The sequence below is a fragment of the Marmota monax genome, unplaced genomic scaffold (assembly GCF_021218885.2).
Source record: "Marmota monax isolate L192 unplaced genomic scaffold, Marmota_monax_Labrador192_F-V1.1 WCK01_AAM20220418_F8-fsc00117, whole genome shotgun sequence".
In the NCBI taxonomy this organism is placed as follows: domain Eukaryota; kingdom Metazoa; phylum Chordata; class Mammalia; order Rodentia; family Sciuridae; genus Marmota; species Marmota monax.
Window position 1 is genome coordinate 797,923 of NW_026693023.1, and position 21,619 is coordinate 819,541.

Here is a 21,619-nt window from a genome sequence, read left to right on the forward strand (position 1 = left end):
CTACAACTAAAAAAATATTTAAAATAATAATAAGTTGAAAACTAAAAGCTGATTTGCTCTTACTAACATCATCTATGCCAAGGCATCAATTTGAGAAGGCTGGCAAGCTTCTGCCAGTCATGATACATGTATTGGCCTGCGAATACAGGTGACTAAATAAGGATAATGGAGGCATGCAAGTATGATCACACAATGGAATGTATCAACATTCTGGAACATGTCTAGTTCTGAACTGAGCTATTTCCTCTTTTCCAACTACCCCTCCAGGTCTATTCCTGCAGGTGCCTTGCTTAATCAAGCTGAATTAAAATCAATGCCAAAACCCACAAGCCTCCAGAACACCCTTTCTTCAGGAATAAAAAGTTCCTATGAGGTGCTTGAGAAAAAGGAGTGTGAGCTGAGTAGTAATAATTCAGACAACACAGTTTGGAGGAATTTTCATTTCCTAAGATATTGGACAGCAAGTTTCCTTTTCTATGAGGGAAAGCTATAAACAATTCCTTGATCATAAAGTCACAGTAAGTTCTATTTCATATCAAGATTTATAAGTATTTAAAAATGCTGGATTTCTTGGTAATTTTCCTATCTCTTGCAAAAGTATTTCAGCTAGCTCCACTTAAAAATTTTGATGTGTGGGGATGGGAAGGATGGTGGAATGAGATGGACATTATTACCCTATGTACATGTATGATTGCACGAATGAGTCATAACCCCGCAGCGTGTCCAGCAAGAGAAATAAGAAGTTGTGTTCCATCTGTATACAATAAGTTGAATGTATTCTACTGTCATGTATACTATTTAGAACAAATTTTAAAAATTAAAATTTTGATGTAGGTGCTTTAGTAATAGAATGCTGTATCTCTAATAAATATAAGTCTGAGAGCCTTAAAATCCTTTGGAGTTAGTAGATACAGAACTGTACTCAAGTATCTTTCCTTCTAAATTGGGGGTTAAGGTCAGAAAATATATTCTGGGAATGGGGATGCAGCTCAGTGGTAAACCAATTGCCTAGTTTGCTTAATGCCCTAGGTTCAATCCTCAGGACCACTTGGGGGGGAAAAATGACTACAAGAAAATATCTAAATATCCTCCTCCAAAAAATAAATACAGGGCTGGGGTTGTGGCTCAGTGGTACAGCACTTGCCTAGTAAGTGTGAGGCACTGGGTTTCATCCTCAGCACCACATAAAAAATAAATAAATAAATAAAGGCATTGTGTACATCTCAACTAAAAAATATTTTTAAAATAAATAAATAAATAATCAAATACAACAAATAATAAGAACCAATATAAAAGTATTTGAGATTAGCCATCTGTAGAAGTAATTCACCTTAAAAACTGGTTTAGAGCCAGGTGTAGTCATGCACACCTATAATCCCAGCAACTCAACAGGTTGAGGCAGGAGGATTCCAAGTTTAAGGCTAATCTCAACAATTAAGCAGGGTCCTAAGCAATTCAATGAGAACCCTGTCTCAAAAAATAAAAAGAACTGGGGATGTAGCTCAGTGGTAGAGTGCCCTGGCTTCAATGCCTAGGAGCAAAAGACAAAAAACATTGGTTTATAAACATGTCACTATTGAGATTAGGGCAGCTCAAACAGCAACAAGAATCTACTGTTTGATGCTATATGATTTTCTTGGAATAAACCCAACTACTAGGTATAATACTAAAAAAAAAAAAAAAAAAAAAAAAACCCAGAATCTACTGTCATCTGAATAAAAATTAAGCTATATAAATATGTAAATCTCCTAGAAACTGCAAAGTGAAACCACAAAGACAAAGGAAGGATGATGGGACATATGCTGTACAGTAAAAGGATGTGGGAGGAGAGAAGGGAAGCAGGTAGAATTGAGGATTGAAATGGAGAAAACTATGTTACATGCATTTATGAATATGCCAAAATGAACTCTACAATTAGGCATAACTATAATACATTTTAAAAAGAAAAAGGAGAGCTGGTGTTTGCTTTAGTAGCATATGTACTAAAATAGGAACAGAAAAGATTAATGTAACCCCTGTACAAAGATGACATATGAATCTGTGAAGCATTCCATACTAAAAAGAAAATGGAAGGCTGGATGACCTGTAATTTACCAATGTCACTAGTATGGCCTGGCATGGAGGAGGTATAACATCTAAGCACTAAGGCAGAAAAAGCCTCAGAAAGGTAAAGGACAACATATACTTGCCAGAGGCAAACACACTATATGAAGATACATTTTTGCCTGGCCACACCTACTTGCCTACTCCAGCAAAAAACAGCTCCTTCCTTTTCTAAGTTCAAAACCCAGCATACAGGGCTGGAGATATAGCTCAGCTGGTAGAGTGCTTGCCTCGCATACACAAGACCCTGGGTTTGATTCTCAACAACAAAAAAAAGCATACACACCTTGGTTAGATTGTTTCGATAGATGGTGTTCAGGCGGCTCACATAGGCATCCCGCTTTTCTTTTATAACACTGCAACAAAACCTGAGTCAGTACTGAGAAACAGGATTTTCCTTTCAGTAGCCAGAGAACTGTCCCAACACCCGTAAGCAGAAAATCATAGACTCTCAATAAAAATGAAGTGAATAAATATCTCTGAAGACAGCTGTCCTTTCCCTGTGACCACCTGCCTTCCTCTGTGTTGAGAATCCTTACTCCACTCCATGGAGAACGCTCAGTTGGCATCCACTTATGTGGGCTTCTTTCTGCATATAATCAAGGATAGTTGCTTTGGCATAGCACATAGAACATGGTGGCCACTCAAAAATGTTTATTGAAACATAAATAGCGAATAGATTTGCTAAAACTTTGTGAAAATTCAATGATTTCAAAAGTTTATGGCAATCCAGATGCAAAAGCACACGCCTATAATCCCAGTGGCTCAGGAAGCTGAGGCAGGAGGATTGCAAGCTCAAGGTCAGCCTCAGCAATTAAGAGAGGCCCTAAGCAACTTAGGACCTATCTCAAAATAAAAAAATAAAAAGGGCTGGGGATGTGGTTAAGCTCAGTGGTTAAGTTCCCCTGGGATAAATCCACAGTATCTTCCTCCACCAAAAAGAAATTTTTGGTGATTCCTTAAAAGTTAAATATAGAATTGCCATATCATCCAGCAATTCCACTTCTAGGTATAGACCCAGAAGAATTGAAAACTGGGACTCAAACAGATACTTGTACACCAACGTTTGCAGCAGCATTATTCTTAACAGCCATAAAGTAGAAATAACCCAATAGTCCATGGACAGGTAACTGAATAAAATATAGAAGGGATACTACTGCACAGTAAAGAGCATGAATTATTTATACAGGTTACAACATGAATAAACCTTGAAAATGTTATGCTAAGCAAAATAAACCAGACATAAAAGCAAAGACATTATATGACTCTATGAAGAACCTAGCATAGGTTCAGCCATAAAGACAGAAAGTAGACTAGAGGTAGCAGTGGCTAGGGCATGGGGAATGAGGAGTTACATTTAATGGGTAAAGAATTCTGTTTCGGATGGTGGAAACGTACTGGAAATGCAGAATGATCACGGCTGCACAACACTGGAATGTACTTAATGGTAAATTTTACATTGTACATATTTTACCACAATAATATCTCCCCAAGTTTAGGCTTAAGTTACTAGAAATCTACATTTGCAAATTGAACCCTTTGAGCATTAATACTTACCCCCAATTGAATTTACTCTCACAGTTTTGAAAGCCATAATCAACATGATCATGCATGAATTCAGAGTGGACAGCTGTGTTCCACATTACCTATAAAGAAAAGTACCCAAAATAGTAGTACATGAGTCCTGAAGAAAGAAAGATGTCATGAATGAATGGTAACTATGTGACAGCAGGTAAGAACTAACCTTGAAATTAAAAACAAAACTAAACACATTAAGAATGAAAGTTCAGAAGCATGACCAAATGGACTGGACAGTGAGGCTTCTGAAATATTGGGCAAATTATAACCAATATAACCAATATTGTTAGGTAATAGAGTTTATAATAAATAATATGAAAGCAGAATATTACAAGCCTAATAGTTTTTTCTTTAAAGTTTTTAAACTTATCATTCGCTATATTCCTATTTTTTTATATTTATTTTTTTCATTGTAGTTGGACACAATACCTTTATTTATTTATTTATTTTTATGTGGTGTTAAGGATCAAACCCAGGGTCTCACATGTGCTAGGCGAGCACTCTACTGCTGAGCCACAACCCCAGCCCCCTATATTCCTATTTTAAGTTTTTTTTAGATTTCTGTACGCCTTGTCCTTTTGATTCAATTCCAGGAAATGGAATGCATCTGTAACTTTACAGGATAGTAATTCAGAAGAAAAGCTATGAAATAAAGTTTTTGTTGTTGTTCCTTTTTTTTTTTTTTTTGCTTTGGGCAGGGGGCACTGATGATTGAACCCAAGGGCACTTAACCACTAAGCCACATTCCCAGCTTTTTTTGAGAAAGGTCTTGCTGAGTTGCTTTGAGCCTCATTAAAATGTTGAGGCTGGCTCTGAGTTACAATACTTCTGCCTCATCCTCCCAAGTCGCTAATATTACAGGCATGTGCCACCGCATCCAGCAAGGACTAAAAATTCTAAGAGAACAAATTTCTATTATGTAGTCAGTAACTACAAACATGCCCTTAGAAGGATGTACATAATCACACATCTGTAATACAAAGGTTGACTGCACCTACTGTGGAATGCAGTCAGTCATTTGTAAAGGTCTTTTATGACAAATGAATATCAATTTAATGAGATTCAAATTGGCATTAAGAACCCTAGATAACAAACCACCATTTTTCTCTGCAAGACAAGCTTTAGACTACATCTTTGGCCAGCCTAAAATGCCTTCTTTGTACCTTTGTCCCTCTGCACTTAATATGATTAAAATGAGAACTGGGCACTGGGCATGGTACGCATGACTATAATCTCAGGGATTCAGGAGGCTGAGACAGAAGGATATGAAGTTTAAGACCAGCCTCAACAATTTAGTGAAACCCTGTCTCACAATAAAAATAAAAAGTAAGGGGGACTGGGGTGGTGGCTCGGCAGTAGAACACTTGCCTAGCTTGTGTGAAGCCCTGGGTTCGATTCTCAGCACCCCATGTAAATTAATAAAATAAAGGTTCATTGACAACTAAAAAATATTTTTAAAAAGGGGGTGGTGCATTAGGGACAAAGTTCAATGCTAAAGCACCCCCAGGTTTAATCCCCAGTACCACACAAAATACAGTCAATCAGTAAAGAAATTTTTAAAAGATTGTCAATGTTCATAAAAATAAGGACTGTTTGATTTTTTTTTTTAAAACTCAGGTGAAATTCATGTAACATAGAATTAACCATTTTATCTGCTTTATTCTTGATCTTAATGCACATGAAAGAGTCACTAACACCACAAATATTTTGCTTCCAGTTTGTATTATGTACTATGTGACAGCATCATGCACCCTCTGGAGAGGGTGCCTCTGTATGAACCACTTTAGGCCTTTTGGTTCAGATCTAATCATAGCAGTAGGGGCCACCAACCTCCGGTTGCTCCTCTACTGCTGATTCACTCTGCCCTTCTGATACAGGGGAGTTACTCTAGACTTCAGGCTGTTTTACAAAATAAGAGGCAACTACCAACTGATGCTCAAGAATGCAAAGCACTGAAATCAGTAGAGCCCAACAGAAATAAAAAACAAAAATCTACCAGATGTGATCAGAAGGGATAAGTGAAATAAAATATGGGAACAAGACATTACAAATTCAAATTCCTATGCAGTATTTGCCCAGTGGTATTTTTAAAAATAATGAGGTAGCACTAGTCAACACCGAACTTATTGCCATAATTAGGTTTAAATTACATAAAATCACTGTATAACTTAATTTATGTAATTCATATATCCATGACCCCAAGTAGAACAGACTCTAAAGTCTGGAATTAAGGGCTGGAGGTGAAACTCAGTGGTAGAGTGCTTGCCTAGAATACACAGGCCATTGGTTTGATGTCTATTATCATAATTTTTTTTTTTAAATTTTAAATCTACAATTAAAAGGAAAGAAAATAATGGAAACAGTGTCCCAAAGAGCAAATTTCCTAAAAACCTACCTTACCAAAGGAATGGATTTCAGAAAATCTTTCTGAAATGAAATTTCAGTGGAGTGCATGTCACTGATGAGAATACCACATTTGCTTACAGGACATCAGAAAGCTGCCAATTTAAAGTTGAAGCCCAGGCCAGGCATGATGGCTCATACCTACAATCCCAGTGGCTCAGGAAGCTAAGGCAGGAGGATTGCAAGTTCAAAGCCAGTCTCAGCAACTCAGCAAGGCCCTAAGCAACTTAGTGAGACCCTGTCTCAAAATAAAAAAGTTAAAAAAAAAAAAAAAAGGGTTGGGAATATGGGTCAGTAGCTAATTGCCCTCGATTCAATCCCTGATACCCAATAAACAAATAGCTGGCCCTCTGTATCCAGAAGTTACACATCTGTGGACTCAAACAACCTTAGATGGAAAATATTAAAAGAAAATTGTGTCTGTACTGAAATTTACAGAATTTTCTTGTCATTTTTTAGGGAATAATGACAAGAAAATTTTAACAACTATTAACAAAGCATTTACACTTTATTAGGTATTATAAGTAATCTAGAGACGATTAAAAGTATACAGAGGGAGTCAGGCATGCTGGCACACACCTGCAATTCCAGTGACTTGGGAGGCTCAGGCAGAAGGATTGTAAGTTCAAAGCAAGTTCTCAGCAACTTAGTGAGACCTCATCTCAAAGTAAAATTTAAAAAATGGGCTGGGGATGTGGCTCAGTGGTTAAGGGCCCCTGGGTTCAATCTCTGGTACCAAAAAAAAAAAAAAAAAAGGTATACAGAAGAGTGGTTTATAGAGGATACGCAAATATTACACCATTTTAATATAAGGGACTAGTGCATCCATGGATTTTGGTACACTCAGGGGTCCTAGAACCAATCCTGCATTAATATTGAGGGACAACTGTGCATTCAAATGTATCATAAAATTATTTGCAACCATAAGCAAGAGGCAACTTTGGGAATAAAAGATGCAATTTTTCCTCTATGTGAAACAGAGAAATGAGTTCAATGAAAACTACACCACAGATATCAGGACCAAAAAATCACGAACGTGGTATTTTTTTTTTAAGCCACTTTTAGTTGGTTTCTCTCATTTAAAATTATTTCACAGAAATAATTTTAAATGATATATTTGAAAATGTCCTTGTTCTGATCATGATTTACCAAGCATGAAAAAGGAGTATAGAAGGAAGAAAAAAATTTTTACCTTTTTGGGTACACATCCAACATTCACCTAAGGGGGAAAAAAGAAACATACTTTAAGAAAATGAAACTCAAACCATTAAATGCACCTGCAAGAAAGGAACTGTAAACATCAAATAAGACTTTCTTGAGTTCGTTTTCTTTATTTAAATTAGGTATATATGACAGTAGAGTGCATTTTGATTCATTGTACACAACTGCAGTACAACTTTCATTTCTCTGATTATACACAATGTAGTGTCCCATCATATGTACAGTCATACATGTACCTAGGGTAATAATGTCCATTGCATTACAACATCTTTCCTGCCCCATACCCTCTCTCCTTATCCCCCTCCCCTATGCCCAAAGTTCCTCCATTTTTTTCCCATGCCCTCCCCCATTAAGGATCAGCATTCACTTTCCAGAGAAAACATTTGGCCTTTGGATTTTGGGGACTGGCTTACTTCACTTAGCATGATATGCTCCAACTCCATCCATTTACCTGCAAATGCCATAATTTTATCCTTTCTTAATGCTGAGTAATATTCCATTGTGTATATATAACACAGTTTCTTTATCCATTCATCTATTGAAGGGCATCTAGGTTTCTTCCACAGTTTAGCTACTGTGAATTAAGCTGCTATAAACATTGATGTGGACTGTGTTACTATAGTATGCTGATTTTAAGTCCTTGGGTATAGACCAAGGAGTGGGATAGCTGGGTCAAATGGGGTTCCATTCCAAGTTTTCTAAGGAATCTCCATACTGCTTTCCAGATTGATTGCACCAATTTGCAGTGTCACCAGCAATGTGTGAGAGTGTGCCTTTCCCCCCACATCCTCACCAACACTTATTGTTGTTTGTATTCTTGATAACTGCCATTCTGACTGGCGTGAGATGAAAACTGCCATTCTGACTGGTGTGAGATGAAAACTTAGAGTAGTTTTGATTTTTGCATTTCTCTAATTGTTAGAGATGTTGAACATTTTTTTATATATTTGTTGATCGATTGTATATCTTCTTCTAAGTGTGCTTAGCTCCTTAGCCTATTTATTGATTGGGTAGTTTGGGGTTTTTCGGTGTTAAGTTTTTTGAGTTCTTTATATTTCCTGGAGATTAGTGTTCTATCTGATGTGGATGTGGTAAAAATTTGCTCCCAAAATGTAGGCTCTCTTTTCATCTCATTGATTGTTTCCTTTGCTGAGAAGAAACTTTTTAGTTTGAATCCATCTCATTTATTAATTCCTGATTTTATTTCTTCACTTTAGGAGTTTTGTTAAGGAAGTCGGGGCCTAATCTGACGTGATGAAGATTTCAGCCTACTTTTTCCTCTGTTAGGTGCAGGGTCCCTGGTCTAATTCCTAGGTCCTTGATCCACTTCGAGTTTAAGTTTCATTTTGTTGCATATGGATTTCCAGTTCTCCCAGCACCATTTGTTGAAGAGGCTATCTTTTCTCCAATGTATGTTTTCGGCTCATTTGTCTAGTATGAGATATCTGTATTTATGTGGATTTGCCTCTGTGTCTTCTATTTTGTACCACTGGTCTACATGTCTATTTTGGTGAGAATACCATGCCATTTTTGTTACAATAAGCTTTGTTGTATAGTTTAAGGTCTGGTATTGTGATGCTTCCTGCTTCACTCTTCTTGCTAAGGACTGCTTTGGCTATTCTGGGTCTCTTGTTTTTCCAAATAATTTTTTCCTTGAGTTCTAAGTCACTAGATTGTACAGCTACTTTCTTTTTTCTATCATAGAGTAGGAAAAGATAATAATATTATTTTCCTCATATGATGAAGCAGAAAATCTTTACTTAGCATTTTCTCAAGAGAAGGGGTCAGCAAGAAAGGAAAAAACATCAATCAGATAATTTGAGCAGCTGTCTTAGAGGATTTCTGGAAATCTTACTCTGGAATATATGGATAAAATACCTAGAATGGCCTCTGCTAAAACCACAAGTAGAAAATGACATTTTATTCCTTAGGGCCAAAATAACGAGATTCATCCCTACTATGAAGCCTTGATTCTTAGTATTCTAATAGTCAACACACAAAGGAAAACAAACAGTTCTAAGAGTTCATCCACCAGATATTTAGGAAGGTAACTATTTAGATAAGGAGGCTACAGAAAAATATCTTCCAGCTGGGTTTAGTGGCACATACCTGTAACTCCCGTGACTGAGGAGGCTGAGGCAGAAGAATCTCAAGTTCAAGGCCAGCCTCAGCAACTTAGAAGACCCCATCTCAAAATAAAAAGTATGGGGATATAGCTTAGTGGTAAAGTACCCCTGGGTTCAATACCTAGTACTGAAAAAAGAAAAAAAAAATGCCTCAGAAGGATCTTTATATTTTTAGGTACTGGAGACTGAATGAATCCAAGGGTGCTTTACCACTGAGCTACACCCCCAGTTCTTTTTTTTTTTTTTAATATTTTTTTAGTTGTAGATGGATACAATACCTTTATTTATTTTTATGTGGTGCTGAGGATCGAACCCAGTGCCTCACACGCGCAAGTCTTGCGCTTTACCACTGAGCCACAACCCCAGCCCTTCCCCAGTCCTTTTTGAGACAGGGTCTTGCTAAGTCGCTGAGGCTGGCCTCAAACTTTCAATCATCCTGCCCCAGTCTTCAAAATAGCTGGGATTTCAGGCCTGAACACCACACTCAGCACAAGGATCTTTATAAACAAGATGCAGTGTTCATCCTTATACACACATTTTTGTGCATATCAGTTAATTTTCTTTTGATTACTTCCTAAATTTTTTTAAACTGAGCTAATTAGGACTTTGATTACAAGGCCTTAAGTTAGAAATATGGGCTTAACTAAATGATTAACTACTCTGTGTACCCTAGGGGAGGAGCTGCTTGTAGAAGGAAAACTATGCTGATCTCACTTTTTTGAAGGACAAATTATAAACTCTGTATAGACTGGCTATCTGATGTGTATTTCAGATAACCTTTAACCTTATGAGTACTGACTGGAAAGCCCTGGGTTCAATCCCCAGTGTTGGGAAATAGGGTGGAAATAACCCAAATGATATTTCTCATCAGATTGGTAAAAATGTAAGATTGCTGGGCACTGAGGCACATGCCTGTAATCCCAGTGGCTCTAGAGGCTGAGTAAGGAGGATCATGAGTTAAAGCCAGCCTCAGCAATGGCAAGGAGCTAAGCAATTCAGTGTGATCCTGTCTCTAAATAAAATACAAAATAGGGCTGGGGATATGGTTCAGTGGTCAAATGCCCCTGAGTTCAATCCCTGGTACCACATCCCCCCAAAAATATAAAAGATTGACTATAACTAATGTTAACAAGCACATCACATTTGGTCCAGATATTCTATTTTGGGGAATGTAACCTAGAGAAATGGTAACATATTTTGTTCATGTGCCCCAAAAGATAAATGTATAAGGATGTTCCCTGAAGCATAGTCATAATGTATAACTGGGAAGAGTTAACTATCCATCAGAAGAGAAGTAGTAAATAAATTACCGCACACCGAGCCTACAGAATACTCTGCAATCATTCAAAATGATAAAGTATGGGCTGGGGATGTGGCTCAAGCGGTAGCACGCTCGCCTGGCATGCGTGCAGCCCGGGTTCGATCCTCAGCACCACATACAAACAAAGATGTTGTGTCCGCCGAGAACTAAAATAAATAAATATTTAAAAAAAAAAAATGATAAAGTAGATTTCTACATACTGTTATGGAATACTGAATTCTAAGACACAGTAGCTCCCCCTATCAGCAGTGAGTACATTCCAAGACCTACAGAATACCTCAAACTGTGGCTGGTACCAAACAAACCCCATATATGCTGTTTTTCCTTATACATAAGATAAAGTTTTAATTTATAAATTGGCCACAATAAGAAAACAACTGATAATAGAACAATTTTGATAGTGTGATAAAAGTTATGTGAATGTGGTCTTCCTCTTACTCTCAAAATATCTACTGTATTGTACTTATCCTTTCTTGTTGACTATGAGTAACTCAACTGTGGATGATGGGGGACTACTCTATAATATAATCTGGTAAAAAGAAAGAAAACAATAGCTGTTCCATGGCATAATTTGTATTTATAATTGTATGTACATATAGCCACACATCATGTAATGGTGTTTTGCCTTTTTTTTTTTGGGGGGGGGGGGTTAACCAGGAATTGAACCCAGGAGCACTTGACCACTGAGCCACATCCTTAGCCCTAATTTTGTATTTTAGAGATAGGGTTTGAGTTGTTTAGCGCCTCGCTTTTGCTGAGGCTGGCTTTGAATTTGCAATCCTCCTCAGCCTCCCAAGTCGCTGGGATTACAGGCCTGCACCACCAGCCCAGCAACTGTGTATACACTAGTGTCGCTTATATCCTAATGATATTATTGCCAAGTGTACTTATACAAACTAAGATGGCAATAATATCACTAAGTACACTCTATGATATCTACAGTGATGAAACTAAATAACACATTCCTCAAAACATATTGGTATTGACCATAAATGACTGTATATATGTCCAAACACAGTTTGGCTATATTCCAAGCAGTCAATGGGGCTATCTCTAGGAAGGAAGAAAAATTCCATATTTCACTCTGCATGCTTTTTATAATAGTAAATAGTCATTCATTACTTGTATAATTATTTTAGATAAATAAGCCAAAATAATTTTATTTGGGAAGTAGCATTTAGGTTAAGTGATTCTTTGTTCCCTCTTGTTCATTATATAATTTTTAATATGAAAGTGAATACTTTCTAGATAAATTATATCAGGTGCTTATAACTGATGATGATGGTCATAAGGAACTACATTGGCTTTCTGTATGCTCCAAGGATACAGGCCCAGCTCTTGTAACTAAAGCTTTCCAGGTATGCTTCTGTTGTGAAGGCTGAACCACACTGTATGCACCAGGGCAATTGTTATGACATGTTAGATTCAAAGACAGCACCCAAATCTCATTAAGATCTCTTACTTTTGAAAGAGGTAGTCTTTTTGAAAAGTAATCCATTCTTCTATTCTAAATTCTATTTGTTATCAGCATATTTAGTATAAATCTATTATAATTCCATTATTCATTATTATATGATGTAAAATTATAAATGAGTGAGTTATGATTCTATATGGTCTCCTACCATTATTTGGCCTCCCCACCCAAAGGGATATGAGAGGTCATATTAAAAAAGCAACAAAGGCAGGAAACCATATGACTAGAGAAGGGTGCAGATTTCAAACCTACTAAAGAATCAAGACCCATACCAACGTGCAGACATGCTATTCAGAAAATATTTTATATTAGCAGTTAGCACAATTTATGACTGTACACCCATCTGACTAAGCTGAGGATATGCTATTTCTCATCCTCCAAGTAACTGACAATTTATGGGGACAAACAGAATGAGCCATTCTTAAGGAGGATGACAGGACTTTCTTAAATGCTAACAGCAGAGAAAGGCAGCTGAAATCCTTTGGGAAAAATAATCCCAGTTCCTTAACAGGGGTGATTTCATCATCGGATTTAACTTTCCTAGTTCATTTGGTGGACAAAGTACTCCCTGGACCTTTGATCCATACCTTTATGCCCTGCAGTTTTTGGTTTACTTTTATTTGCATTTATTTTATGCTGAATTTACTCCTGTGCCATAAGTTTTTGTTTCTTCTGGGATATCTTTTTATTCTGTGCAAACTACTCTTCTGGTTTAGGAACAATTTGTTCCTTTTCAGTGAGTATCATCTCAATGTAGCAGGGGGAACTCATGTATGGGTTAATCCAACCATGAGCTCTGTAAGTGGTGCATCTGGGGTGCTATGTTCACCTGGATATGTTCAATGACCAGAGAATCTACATCTAAACCCTTTAGTTCAGCACTACTCTCTGCATTTTTAAGCAAGTGCAGCAAAAATTCAGCACTCTTTTTGGGCCACCGTTCCTGTGTCTAGCCCCACTGTTTGGCTGGGACACATCTCTCAACTCCTCCATTATAATGCCAGAATGGGACACATTGTTTCTTTAAAGTGACATCTTTCAAATACTTGGTGGTTTTTTTGGATATGCACACCCTTGATGGCCTGCACAGTTTCACCGGTGTTCTTAAAGTGAATTCCAAGATTTGAACCTCTTGATTTGCATGATTTTGTGGCGTTTTCCAGGTCAAGAGAGTATCAAACCATTTTCACAGATCGCCTCAGGCCACTTACAGAAAGAGGAAGAGCGGTAGCTATTACCTGCAGTTTATAGCTTACATACACCAAAGTCTTGAACAGACTCCAAAACCAGTTTCCCCCAAAGCAGAGATGATTTTGGTATACTAAAGAAATGCACACTACTTGCCCTCTTCCAGCTTCCCAGGAATCTTCATAAAAGCAATCAAGGCACGGTGTGGTAGTGCTTACCTATAATCACAGCAATCTGGGAAGCTGAGGCAAAAGGATCAAAAGTTCAAGATCAGTCTAGGCAACTTAGCAAGACCCTGTCTCAAAAAGTAATCAGGAAGCTAAGGCAGGAGGATTGTAAGTTCAAGGCCAGCTTCAGCCACTTAGCAAGGCCATAAGCAACTTAGTGAAAGCCTGTTTTAAAATAAAAAGATGCTGGGCTGGGGATATAGCTCAGTTGGTAGAGAGCTTGCCTCACATGCACAAGTCCCTGGGTTCAATCCCCAGCACCACAAACAAGAAAAGAAAAGAAAAAGGGGCTGGGGATGTGGTTCAGTGATCAAACCCCTCTGGGTTCAAACCCCAGTAACAGATAAAATAAAACAGGCTGGGAATGTCACTCAGTGGTAGAACACTCCTGGAGGGTTCTGTTCCCCAGTATTAAAAGGAAAAAATAAAAATAAAAAAGCAATTCAAGGAGTCACAGAGTACTAAACTACTAAGATATTCTTAAATACTCTGACCTATCATCAGTTTCTGCCTTGCTTAAAGCAATTTTTTTTAAAGTTTGTAATATGCTTCTTCTAAGGGTCAAGATGGCCTGACTTAGATGGCTGACTAGATGACAGATTTATTGTTTTAGAAGTTTTTGCCTTTTTGGTTTCTAATTTTTTAAAATTATTATTATTATTTTTTTTTAGTTGTTGATAGACCTTTATTTATTTATATGCAGTGATGAGAACCAAACACAGTGCTTCACACATGCCAGGCAAGTGCGCTACCGCTGAGCCCCAGCCCCAGCCCTCTAAATGCTTTTTAACTTACAGCCACTCATTCATTTCAAAGTTTGGATAAAGCACCCACTTCTGCCAGGCATTATGCATGGAAAAGCACTGCTCCCCTGTAGTCTACAGTTCTAACCAGAAAGACCCTGAGCTTACCCAAGATACTAACTACAGGGTCAGCAGAAGAATCACTCCATTCCGTGAAACCACAGAGCACTGGGTCAGAAATCTGAAAAGGGTGGTGGAAAACCATGACCTTGCTGGATCACACAATCTGTGCTCCAGCTTGGCACACTTCAAGTCCTGGGGATATGGCTGAAAGGAAGGCCAAGACCATGAAATGCCACTGGTCCTACTTTGGCAACTCCTGGAAATGGGGTTTCTGCTGGCTTTAGAGACCAAGTTAAACTTCCATGGCAACAGGACATAAGCTGCCTCTTTAACTTTAAGAAATGAAAAGCATGTTTTTTGTAGGGGTAGGTACTGGGGATTGAACCCAGGGGCAATCAACCACTGAGCCACATCCCAAACCCTATTTTGTACTTTTTTTAAAATTTAAAGACAGGGTCTCACTAAGTTGCTTAGTGCCTTGCAGTTGTGAGACAGGCTTAAACTCCAGATCCTCCTGCCTCAACCTCCCAAGCCGCTGGGATTACAGGCATGTACCACTGTGCCTGGCTCAAATATATTTTTCTTTTGTGGTGCTGGGGATTGAACCCGGGGTTGTGTGATGATGCAAGGCAACCAACTAAGCTATATCCCCAACCCTGAAAAGCACATTTAATTACCTTCACAGCAGGGAAGCCAGGATAAAGAGCTATGTCCAGTCATGTTCATTCCTTCCCAATGCGCCTCCCTATTCCTTTCCCCCTTCTCTAGTTGATGTGTGCATGAGGCTGTCAGAAAGCAAGGCCTTGAATTCATCAGGTAGTCTGACTCTGAGCTCTCCCACTCAATGACTGTAGGTAGATAAGTTTCTAAATCTGAGTGGCTTCCTATTCCATAAAATGGGAATGGCAACACTTATATTACAAAAGTTTTGAGTTTAGAGATTATGTAAAACATTGATCTCTAATTTATGATATATCTGATGATGACAATGAAACTGAATTATACTTGTTGCAGCCTGCTGACTTCCCACATTGCACACAAGACATATGGAAGAGAGGCAATAAAGAGTTCTCCCTATCTGATACAGACCAAGTTTTGCCAGGAGTTTACCTCCCAGACTGGGGAACTGGGTTTTTAGGGCCTTGGCTTCCCAGCGGTGCACAAAGCTGATAAACCCCCTCCCCAGGCATATAGCACCTCATGAAACCTCCATTCACCAGGCATTAACCAACGAAAAGCTATAGGAAGATCCCAGAATCCTTCTGTGCAATGAACACACCAGCACTGAATCCCAGCGAGGACACAGACCTTCCAAGTACGAATAGAACATGCGCAAGTAGCAAAATTCAGGGAATTCACTCTCTTTCCTAGGCTGGCATGCTGACTTTCAATTTTGCCTAGATAGGGAAATTTTCACATCGCTCACTCTGGTGCAAAGAATAATAAATTAATTTATAATCACACCTGCCACACATGTTTCCTGTGCTCAGAAGTGAATTTCCTTCCTGCTTTCTATTTTCCAAACCTCACCAGAGTTGCCTCTAGTTTTCTCCTGTCTTCCTTCTTTACAACCTAAAATCTAGTTGCAGGCTACTATTAGAAAATTGCTCATTGCAGTGATGCACACCTGTAATCTCAGCAACCAGGAAGGCTGAAACAGGAGGCTCATGGATTTGAGACCAGCCTCAGCAACTTATAAAGATCTTGTCTCAAACTAAAAAAAAAAAAGAAGGGTTGGGATATAGCTCAATGATAAAGTGCTCCTGGGTTCAATCCCCAGTACCTAAAAAGAAGGACCAGTTATCAATTATGAAGCAAAGTACTAGTGACCCATCAACTCATTTTTTTCTACAACTATATATATTGAGTACCTATTATGTGCAAGAACTGTTCTAAGGGCTTGGAATATACTGGTGATCAAAAGGGATGATCCCTAGCTTGGCTGGGGATATGGCTCAGTGGTAGAGCATTTCCCTAGCATGAGGCCCTGGGTTCAATCCCCAGCAATGATTTAAAAAAAAAAAAAAAGGAAAATGAACTGATTCATTAACAAAGGTAGGAGCTAAAATTGGTTTTGCTCAATACTTCATTCACTAGCAAAACATGATATTAAACTGAACCTCCCAGGAACCATCAACTCTGGGGCATCCAGGAGGACCCAGAAAGAAATTGGTGAAATCAAACTCTTCTGGAATGTCTGACACCCACTATAATGATATCTGTCCTGTTATCTCCTGCCCCCCATTGCTGGGAGCCATTAGCCAAGTAGGTATGACAATTTCCTTGCCAGCATACCCCATGTTGCAGTGACATTGAATGTAGGTGACCTTGTTCAAGGACCAAGGCGGATTAGGGCGTTCCCGGTTTAGGTTCCAGGTTTAAGGTTTAAGATTATTCCTGCTGGGAATAGGGCGTATCCTGCTGCCTGAGTTCCGCTTGAGTTCTCACGGGATTCAGACAGTAGCCAGAAGCCCAGAGGAGGTGGATTTGGGCAGAGAACGTGGATTTCCCCTTCTTTCGCTCTTCCTCAGGGGCGAGCAATTTCACTTACCTCCAGGCTTCAGAAGTTCCCCCAACCGGACGCCAAATGCCGCAGTCTGGCTGGGCACAAAATCACGAGCCACCACACAGCTTGTAGATTCAAACAGCAACTCTTTATTCCTGAACTCACACCGGCACTCTACAATCACGTTCTGGGGAAATCCATGTTCTCTGCCCAAATCCACGTTCTCTGCCCAAATCCACCTCCACTGGGCTTCTGTCTCCCAAAAATATACTGTCTGAATCCCGTGAGAACTCAAGGGGAACTCAGGCAGCAGGATACGCCCTATTCCCAGCAGGAATAATCTTAAACCTTAAACCTGGAACCTAAACCGGGAACGCCCTAATCCGCCTTGGTCCTTGAACAAGGTCACCTACATTCAATGTCACTGCAACATGGGGTATGCTGGCAAGGAAATTGTCATACCTACTTGGCTAATGGCTCCCAGCACCCCATCTCCCAAAAAAGAAAGAATCTGGGATCCCACATCCTAATTAATGTCTTATGTTGCAATAAATGGTGAATAAATGGTTATTAATAGTGACTGACTGGAGCTGGGCACAGTGGTGCACACCTATAATGCCTGCAATTTAGGAGGCTGAGGCAGGAGGATCACAAGTATAGTCAGCCTCAGCCAACTTAGCAAAATCCTAAGCACTTTACCTGTCTCAAAGTAAAAAAAAGGGCTGGGGATGTGACTCAGTGGTTAAGAGCCCCTGTAGTCCATCTCTGGTACCCAAAAGAACAAAACATAAATAAATAAATAAGGGCTAAGGTAGAGCACTAATGGGTGCAGTTCCCACTACCACCAAAAAAAAAAAAAAGAAAGAAAAATAATGACTGGATCCACTTCTGAATGAAAACAGTTACTAGTATTTCCATATCATTTCTTCAATTTCACTCTTTTCCAAACATGTTTGATGAAAGATATAGACATTGAGAGATTCAGAGATAATCTTTCTTTTTCTGGACCTGCAGAGTTTTAAAAAGGTTCTGAGGCAGACTGCAAAGAAATATTTCACTAAATCTGTGCAAAAAAGTAAACAGTAAGGCAAATCAGCCAAAGTTTAACAATAGGTGTTGCCTACTCCAACTTCTCCACCCTTATGATCACTCCTTTACTTAACACTTATGAATAGAGCTGGATTCCACTTATGGAATTCTAAACCCACAAAACAAATTAGGGTAACTTTCAGATTTTAAGGGACACCTGTCAATCCTGAAGGAACTGATGGACAGCATTACTTTAAACTGAGGTCTAGCAGGGCACAGTGAAGAAGGATGACTGCAAGTTTGAGGCCAGCTTCAGCAATTGAGCAAGGCCTGAGCAACTTAGATAGACTCTATCTCAAAAAGGGGTGGGTGTGGTGGCACATGCCTGTAATCCCAGTGGCTAGGGAGGCTGAGGCAGGAGGACTGTGAGTTCAAAGCCAGCCTCAGCAATTTGGTGAGGCCCTAAGCAACTCAGTGAGACCCTGTCTCTAAATAAAATACAAAAAAGGGCTGGAGATGTGGCTCAGTGGCAAAGTTTCTCTGGATTCAATCCCTAGTACCAAAGAAATAAAAATAAAAATAAATAAACTGAGGTCCTTTTAGGATGTTACATTTAGAAATGTATATTCAGCCTTATGGAGGGGAGCTGTCACAATAACAAAGTAGACACTACGACCTTCAAGTTCAATTATACCTTGCATATTGCTAAGGAATTGCTTGCAGCCTAAATGAACCATAATCCAATGAGCAGCTCATTTCTCAGCCCTCTTTGATGCCCCTACCCCCATTCTGTAGTCTTCTCTAGTAGGAGCTGCACAGCGCAGTTCATAACAACTTAGTAATCAGAAGGCTCTGTGCCTCCATCATCCCTTTCTCTCACAGGTGAGAACTACTGGCCGTCCTACAGGAATCCAGCTATTCTTTATCTCAAAATCAGTATACTTAGCAAGAATACAGAAGCATGTGCTCCTATGGCCCTGCAGCAAAGGAGCAATAAATCAGAGAGGGCTTTTCCCCAAGCTGACTCTCCCAAAGTCTGCATGGGCAGAGAACAGCCTCAAAGATAAGCTTCCAGAGGTTCTACTTCACCTTTGGGCAAGCTCTGCATTGCTCTTTGGTCTTCATGTGATCACAAGAAAAGCATTAGGTTTCACTTTTTGGAAACTTGAAAACTGAATTCAGGGGCTGGGGATGTGGCTCAAGCGGTGGCACGCTTGCCTGGCATGCATGAGGCCCGGGTTCAATCCTCAGCACTGCATACAACAAGGATGTTGTGTCCACCGAGAACTAAAAAATAAATAAAAATTCTCTCTCCTTCAAAAAAAAAAAAAAAAAGAAAACTGAATTCATAGATCATCTCACATATTTTTTTCCTGTCCTCAAAAATAAGTTAATTGGTAGTGGAATTCTAGAAAAAAAAAACAGATGATATCTTTCAGTTTCCCATATTTAACATGTATCCTAATACATATAACCATACTCTTTTTTGGGAGGGTGGGGGGATTGTTTTTTGAGTCAGGGTCTAAGTTGCTGAGGTCTTGCTAAATTGCTGAGGCTTGCCTCAAATTTGTGATCCTCCTGACTCAGTCTCCTGAGTTGCTTGGATTACAGGTGTGTGCCACTGTGCCCCGCCAGCCACATTTTGTGTGTGTATGTGTGTGTGTGTTGGAGGGTACTGGGAATTGAATCCAGGGGTGTTCTACCACTGAGCTACACATCCTCAGCCCTTTTAATTTTTTAACATGGGATCTTGCTAAATTACCCAGGCTGAACTTGAACTTGCATTCCCCCTGTCTCAGTCTCCCAAAACTGCTAAGATTACATGTGTGTGCCACTATACCCATAACAACCACACTTTTTGCTTGATCCAGAAAAATAAGGACAGCCAGGTGTAGTGGCATACACCTGTAACCCCAGCCACTCCAGAGGCTGAGGCAGGAGGATCCTAAGTTTGAAGCCAGCCTCAGCAACTTATCGAGGTCCTAAACAACTTAGCGAGACCCTGTCTCAAAAAAAAAAATATGTAGCCAGGCATAGTGGCACATACCAGCAATCCCAACAGCACAGAAGGCTGAGACAGGAGGCTAGTAAGTTCAAAAAAGCCAGACTTGGCAACTTAGTAAGTCCCTAGGCAACTCAGTGAGACCCTGTTTCTAAATAAAATATAAAATTTTTTAAAAAATGAAAATGGTCCTGTGCACTGTACTAACACATGTATTTTTAGATAATTTAATGGAGACAACATCAAAGATCCTGAGCACTGACTGATCACCATGAACTGTCCTATAATGACCAGCCTGATGGCATTTCCACATATCTTCCCATATCTACCCCTCACAAAGTTTCCTTTCAAAGCTTCTGAAGGGGCTGAGGATATGGCTCAGTTTGCCTCACATGCACAAGGCCCGGGTTCAATCCCCAGCACCAAAAAAAAAGCATCTGAGACCCCAAAAAGTGCATTCTACTCTTGAGAGAGGCTGCATTCTCCCTTGAATGTAAATTTGCTTCCAAAATAAATAAATAAATCTGTACTTGGGCTAAATAGAAATAATCACTGCTAGAGAAAGTCTTAAATAAATCTCTACTTGTGCCTCTGACACATCTTGAAATTCTTTTCTGCAACATCTGTCAAGTACCCTCTCTGGTGACAAAACTAATTTTTATTTTCAACCACATTTTAGTTTATATGTGTTCCTTAGCAAAGTGAAGATGTTGGACAAAACAATACCTCTCACATTTCAATTAGGGTATATGTAAATCCAATCTTTAATGAACCAAAAATAGGGGGTATGGTGTTTCATAAAGCTAGATGTATTCAAAGACCTATCTTTACTTGCATTATATGCTTCCTATGTTTTATTAAAATATTGTTCTTGGGTGTGATGGTGCACACGTATAACCCCAGTGACTTAGGAGGCTGAGGCAGGAGGATTTCAACTTTGACCAGCCTCAGCAACCCTGCAAGGCCCTCAGCAACTTAAGCGAGAGACCCTGTCTCAAAATAAAAAATAAGAAGGACTGAGGATGTAGTTCAATGGGAAATTATCCGTGGTTCAATCCCCAGTACCATTAAAAAACAAAAAGTGTTGGCTAAATGAATGATCAAGAATAAAACAGTTAGAAACAAACAATTCTGATAAATAGAAATAACCACTGCTTGGGGGTGGGGGGTGTTGCTTAGTGGTAGAGCCAAGGACCTGTGTTTAATCCCTAGCACTGTAAAAACAATTTAAAAATAAAAATTTACCAAGCTTTAAAATTATAGTAATGAATTTTATTTAGGAAGGAACTAGCTGGAGAATCAATCTTAAAAAAACTTCTATCTGGGATATTTCTTAATAATATCATTTACCACGAGACCATTTGTGCCACTCTCTTGTTCAAACCCTTTCACTGTTGACTACTTCCAGAAAATCCACCTTTTTAAAAAAAAATTTTTTTTTTTAAATTACTACCTATCCATCAGCTCCCATCTCTTGGATCTATTAGAGTAAAAGACAACATTTGCTCCAAATTCAATTACACAACATACCCTGCTATGTCTTTGCCCCAGACCCTTCCAAGTCCAAGAATAATA

General features: G+C 39.0%; 1 protein-coding gene and 2 pseudogenes across 2 annotated transcripts in view; 1 reads left to right on the plus strand and 2 right to left on the minus strand.

The window, feature by feature from the left end:
- Gsr (glutathione-disulfide reductase) overlaps positions 1-21,619 on the minus strand; it is a 58,519-nt gene that overhangs the window by 24,764 nt on the left and 12,136 nt on the right. For both annotated transcript variants that reach the window (XM_046453289.2, XM_046453288.2), the window contains exons 2-4: positions 7,277-7,303; positions 3,661-3,749; positions 2,390-2,459 (exon numbers count right to left, since the gene is read on the minus strand). In XM_046453289.2, the coding sequence (XP_046309245.1) occupies positions 2,390-2,459; positions 3,661-3,746 (156 nt within the window). In that variant the 5' untranslated portion in view covers positions 3,747-3,749; positions 7,277-7,303. The remainder of the gene's footprint in view (positions 1-2,389; positions 2,460-3,660; positions 3,750-7,276; positions 7,304-21,619) is intronic.
- LOC124098485 (U6 spliceosomal RNA) lies at positions 1,963-2,060 on the plus strand (annotated as a pseudogene).
- On the minus strand, positions 9,538-13,410 carry LOC124098454 (large ribosomal subunit protein uL22-like; annotated as a pseudogene).